Source organism: Xenopus laevis, chromosome 5S (genome assembly GCF_017654675.1).
Source record: "Xenopus laevis strain J_2021 chromosome 5S, Xenopus_laevis_v10.1, whole genome shotgun sequence".
NCBI lineage: Eukaryota > Metazoa > Chordata > Amphibia > Anura > Pipidae > Xenopus > Xenopus laevis.
The window spans coordinates 57,673,301-57,679,584 of NC_054380.1; the positions used below are offsets into that span (position 1 = coordinate 57,673,301).

The window sequence follows — 6,284 nt, forward strand, 5'->3', positions numbered from 1 at the left end:
GGATCATGTTCTTTCAGTTGGGTGTGTACACTGGTAACAAAGATCAGCTCTAAACCCAGAAAATATTATCACCATCAAGACATACTTCTCTGCATTTAGTGTTGGTCTCTGTCACTGGAGTTAGTAGCAAAGCATATACAAAATGGAATCATTTTTCAGTTCAGACAACAAAAAGAACAGTAAAAACAAAACATATCTTACTTCTTAACAAATGGTCTAATGCATTCACATCCATCTCTATTGGCTTCCTCCTTTCTTGTGCTACCAATTGGCAGAAATTCTGAGCTGCTTTTACAATTTGCATCTTCCCATCTTCTGGGGCTAGCACCTTGAACGGCATATGAATCAGAGCTGGAAAAGCAGCAAAAAGAGGATTAGCATTATCTTCTTTTATGGAACTGACATAATTATGTCATAGGGAATAACCAAGCAAAGCTTGTGATGTGACCTTCATGCAAAATACATTTTCCTCAACAGACATTAAATCATGTTAAAATCATGGGGCACGTTTACACTGCCCCCAAGCAGAAGTGCAAGTGCATGGGGGAAGTGGCTGCATTCAGCTCATTTTTTGCACACTGCTTTGGAAGTCCTAACCGACCCCTGCATACCTCTGTGTGGGGAAACTTTAAATGTTAAAACCATACCTCTGTCAGCTCTATCTGTGGTGCCATTCCCATGCTCTAATGGATACTTTGAATAGTCATGACCCAGAAGTTCTTTCTGTTGCTTTAACACTTCATCCATGAGCCTGGAACTATTTTCTTTGAAGATACCTTTGAGGACAGGCAAGGAAAAAAAAAAAAAAAGACATTTACTTAATCTGTTTTTATAAACACACTGTGTTTGGTATTAAACAGAGAAGACATTGTTAACAAGCACAACACAATACCTGCACAAACCAGCAGATAAGATTCTAAAGAGCACCTCTAATTACTTTTTTGAAGGGCCAATATAAAAAAAAAATGTAAAATGGATGACTCAGTTTATAATCACTATGCCATTACCTATATATGCAGCTTGTTGTTGTTTAATCGTCAGATATAAATGTAGTTTTGTAAATTAAAACAGGCTGCATACTTAGCTTTTCTAAGACCAATACATTTCCATCTCTAAGCAATCTTAAACAACTAAAATGTTCATGCAATCAAGGGGTAAATGAGACTGGTTAATATATAAAACAAAGATCACACATCTGAATCACAAGTCTTGAAATATATAGAGATATGCAAATATCATATAGTGATAGATTCCCCCCATATAGCAGGAAAGTGTCGGTCAGTACTTTGAACTTGATTTGTAAAACTTTCATTTGCACTAGATCAACATATAGGTATGGGATTGGTTATTTAGAATGCATGGGACCTCGGGTTTCTTTTGGATAATCTTTCTGTAATTTGGATCTTCATACCTTAAGTCTACTAGAAAATCATGTAAACATTAAATAATCCCAGTAGGCTTGTTGGGCATTTTAGCTTTGCAACAGTTCAAGCACCACCATGTACTTGCTATAACTCCTCTATAACTAAAGAATTAATAAAAAGGAATAGCTAAAATGCAGGTGTGTAAGCGGACTCATTCTGCAACATGAGAACCCTGCTTATTATGACAGGCCATACAATGAAAAACAAGAAGTGCCTGAATTTTCACCCTTAAACAAGGAACTATTTAAATACTTATTATATCTGAGCAATATAATATCAGTACAGCATAATGTGAAATCAATTCAAGTACTTCTAATGTGAATTTTGCAAACTCACAAGCTGTCAAGTAAGGCAAAGGACAAAGCCACATGAGTGGTAATCATGGAAGTATGAAGACAGTGTCAATTGGTACATCGAGCTATTGAATGCTATTACCAGGTTAAAGGGGCCCTCTAATCTGTAAGTGCTTGTTTACAGGGAAAAGGGCCTCTAATCATATCTGACCTGAACATTCAACAACTGGAAAGAAGAATTAAATATTTTAATTTATAAAACATAACATAAAAATTGGATGTAATACTTTGAATAATATTTTTTCAACAGTAATCTAATTAAATATTTAACAGTGCCATTTTTTCCCCCAGATGATAACCCTTAAATGTTGTACAGTACGGTTAGGGGCTGAAATCACACATCATCTTTAAAGGGACAGTTCTCCTTGCAATTAACATTAACATTCAGTATAATGAAGCAAGTGGTATTCAATTTGCAATATGAATTTATTTTTGTGGGTTTTAAATAATTTACATCTACAACTCCAGTTTCTGGTTACTGGTGTCTCATTTACCCTAGCAACCAGCAGAACTTTGAATGGCAGATTGAAAGATGGATAAGAAAAGATCTGAAAAGTAAGCAATATAAGAATATTCACAACACAAATCACAAACCAATTTAAGGTGAACTGCCCCTTTAACCAGTGGCTAAAAAGCTAAAGTATACCTACCTTACTGTGTAGCATTTTCCAGCACAAGATGTATACAAGGAATACAGGCTTTTCTAAAAGCAAAGTCAACAAGTCGACCAATTTTTAACATCAGAAGCAACATATACTTATGAATAGACAATATGCTAAACAAATTAATTGAGCTCTGGTTACAACATGCATTCAAAAATCAATTTCCAGAGCACATAAGCATTTTCCGCAAGCATCAGAATCTTCCAAAAAGCCTTGTCTAAATTAAGCGAATAATGGGTTATGAATGAAAATACATCAAGAAAACAAGCACAAAGCTATTTAAAACTTCAGAAAGTGTACTTTGGTCTTGTGCAAAAGATGATTTTACTATACACAACTATAATTATGAAATATCTACATAATAATAATGGTATATGTGATAGATGTGAAAAAAAATAATGACATGGAACCATCACATAAAGTTTCCCATAATGACACAATAAGAATACATAGATTTGGTCAGCGCAACTACATTTAAGATCTGATTTTAAGTCTGTGAACTGACAACTAAAATAGCACCGACTTGAAATCCACCTTAATTGCCAGTGTATTCTCTCAAAACAGTGGCAATGCAAATGCCTATTAATCTATGGAAGGAATCTGAAAACGAAACTGTTTTGCAACTATAACCAACCCTCACAATAGAGGGAAGAAATACTCTGAACAAACTAGGGATGCACCGAATCCACTATTTTGGATTCGGCCGAACCCCTGAATCCTTCGCCAAAATACGGCCAAATACCGAACCGAATCGTGGGAAGGGGGAAACATTTTTTACTTCCTTGTTTTTTGACAAAAAGTCACGCGATTTCCCTCCACGCCCCTAATTTGCATATGTAAATCCTGGATGCAGTGCATTCCTAGAACAAACAATGAAATCTGTATGCAACTCAGTATATTATATATACTCCTGTGACCACATGCATTCTAAGTCACAGCCCAACGGCGTAGCATGTGACAGTCTGGATCACATAGACCAAGCTCATATTCAACTTTCACATAAATTGCTGGTGAAAGTTCTACTGCATCAATGCAACCTGGTAGTCTCGAATACTGTTAGCCTATAGAACAGGAATGGATCTCCCATATCTTTGCCATAAGACTAAAAATAAGCTAAAAATAACTTCTAAACATTCCTATTGAAAAGAAAAAGTACCAATGCTATCATGTGGCACTCACACTGATGCTATGTTACTCTATGGCAAGCCTACATCTGACAGATAGGACTTGGACATCACATAGCAACTGAACTCACTTTTCTCTGTACAAATTTGGGAAACACCAGTGTTCATGCATGCGAATAACTGCTGCTATTTTTTTCATTAGAATGCATATATATATATAACCAAACATAGCCATCTTTCTAAGGTCAGCTTGTAGAGTTTATCGACATTATCAAAACGATGAACATAACACTGTCAATACAGAGGCCTGGTCCAGGAATGCATGCTTTATGGTGCCTAATCTAGCAGCACTTGACACATATGAATCAGCACTGAGATAAGTCTCCTCACTTACTTTTACTCACAGGGTAGAGTCCTGCGCAGGTCCAATTGGGCAGACCCTTTCCCAACCCGGACCCGCAGACCAGAAGCGATGTCACTTTTCACCAGACGTGTCGTCACTTTTACCTGGAACTTATGTCGCGCAGGGCCCTATTCAGCTACCACAAACTCAGGTGAGGGTAATAGGGACCAGTCCTGCTGCGGTTACCCAGACAGCTTACCAGCGGACTACGACAATCAGGCACTCAGTAATTTCTGCCCAAACCCGACCGCCTTGTGGGCATTCCGCGGGTACCCAACCAAATGCAGGACTCTTAACACAAGGGCAGTAAAGCTTTAGCTTGGAAGCTAAATGAATGAATGAGCAGAAAGAGTAAAGTGCCCAGGCTGCCAGTACAGAAAGCTCTCTCGGACACTTACCTTGATTATCATAGACGCTGACATAAGAGATCCCCACTGCCATGCACCATACAACCAGGTTGGCCAGATCAGTATAACTCTGGACTTCCTCGCCCATAAGCACTGCCATATGCACAGGCAGCTTGCCCAGCCTGCACCCGTCCGCCCTCCAGTTTCGGCTCCGCTGCTGGGTGAGGTATTTCAAGTTACATCGGTGTCTTAGGTCCGCGCAGTCACATTGCTTGGTAAGATACCCACAGTCACCCTGGAAATGTCCGGCCTTTCCTAATCTCAAATCTGCAAGTTTCGGGAAGACAAAACTCCAGCTCAATGAGCGAAACCAAGTAAACACCACACGCTGGGCCCATAGCAACAAATGCAAGAGGCGCCAGGCCACGGCGCACAGCACAGACATTGCAAAGGATCCTACCGCCAGCAGCCCAGCTCCAATTCCGGCCAGCAGTCAGGCATTGCTAGCCGGCAGCACACGGCCAACACCGATTGGCTGATAGTCAAACGTCACTTCCAGGAGCAAAGAGGGTGCGTGACGTGGCCAGCGCAGGTTGGAGCCGAAATAAAAGAAAACCAAAGGAAGACGCGAGGGAGTAGAGCGATAGCGACCTCATGTGTTTGGAGGAAATACGTGCATTAGAATCTGAAAGCTCGGGGCATATGGGGATGGTAGCGGCTAGTTCATATCCTCGGAAAGGACCTGACGTACTGTGATCCTACCATGTGACCGCTCCACTGCGGATTAGTGAGCGGCAAATTCAAACATGGGAAAATGGTAATGAATGGGTTTTAGTGGCGGGCTGCGGACCCTTGACAGGACCTGCAACTTAACCCCGGGGTTGCCAACTTGTACTGTAGGTTTGATACAGGCTGCAACTTCTACCTTAGGTTATGGGCTAGTTCATTGTGTCGCTGGATGTTTGTAGGGATTGGAGGAATCACTGCGCCTATGAATTTCTGTGGGGTAAGGCAGGGAGCATTTACCATAATCGCATAATAACAATGCAACAATGGCAAGATAAAAATGAAAGAAAAGACTTACTAACACAGCTATAATAGTATATTCATTAACAATAAACAGATTTGCTTTTCTGCCATGCACTGAAAGTGCCCCTTAATGGAGAATAATGTAATGGACAACTTGGGAACATTAAATTGTATAGAAACTGTTGCCTTGGTGTTTGATGAGCTGATGGAAAATGTGAGCGCCCAGTCAAGTAATAGAACATGGGATAACGATCGTGAGAGGGACTTCTATTTAACGAGAAGATCATTGACCCTAAATCTTTTAAGGACCAGTAACACCAAATTATCTTAACACTTAATTCCCCCCAAACTGTTATATAAATCAGGCTTACTCTCCCCTTTGGTTTTTTTTAAATCTTGAACTTCAATCTGATTTCCAAAGTGCTCCATAACAGAATGTCAAAAAGTGACGGCCGCTTGAATTCCTCTGTGTGCTGAACCAGAAGTCAGCTTTACACCGATGACCTAAAGCACCTAAGCTTTTTTTTTTTTTTTAAGCATCTGCAGTTCAAATGTCTGTTTCTTTTCCTTCAGACAGCTTTGGGGGTAATATTGTGAGCATATATGTTAAAGGAACAGTTCAGTGTAAAATTAAAACACTGGGTAAATATAAACTATATTGAAAAATGTTTTCAATATAGTTAGTCAAAAATGTAATGTATAAAGGCTGGAGTGATTGGATGTTGAATATAACAGAACACTACTTCCTGCTTTTCAGCTGTCCAACACTGAGTTAAGGAGGCCAAACACGGCCAGATTAAAGATGCTGATATGGGTCCTTTAGGCCGATTCGGCATCTTATTTTAGGCCAAAAATCGGGCAGATATCAATCGGGCAAGTTTGATTTTTTTTTCTTTGATCCAGGACCACATCGGTTAGTTGATGGAGCCCTGTGACCCGTCG

The 6,284-nt window shown here is 39.7% G+C and overlaps 1 protein-coding gene across 1 annotated transcript in view; it reads right to left on the reverse strand.

The window, feature by feature from the left end:
• Positions 1–5,036, reverse strand: part of nus1.S (NUS1, dehydrodolichyl diphosphate synthase subunit S homeolog) — a 9,562-nt gene extending 4,526 nt beyond the window's left edge. The window contains exons 1-3 of the mRNA XM_018265372.2: positions 4,365–5,036; positions 648–776; positions 202–351 (exon numbers count right to left, since the gene is read on the reverse strand). Of these exons, the coding sequence (XP_018120861.1) occupies positions 202–351; positions 648–776; positions 4,365–4,758 (673 nt within the window). The 5' untranslated portion in view covers positions 4,759–5,036. The remainder of the gene's footprint in view (positions 1–201; positions 352–647; positions 777–4,364) is intronic.
• Positions 5,037–6,284: the final 1,248 nt, after the last annotated feature.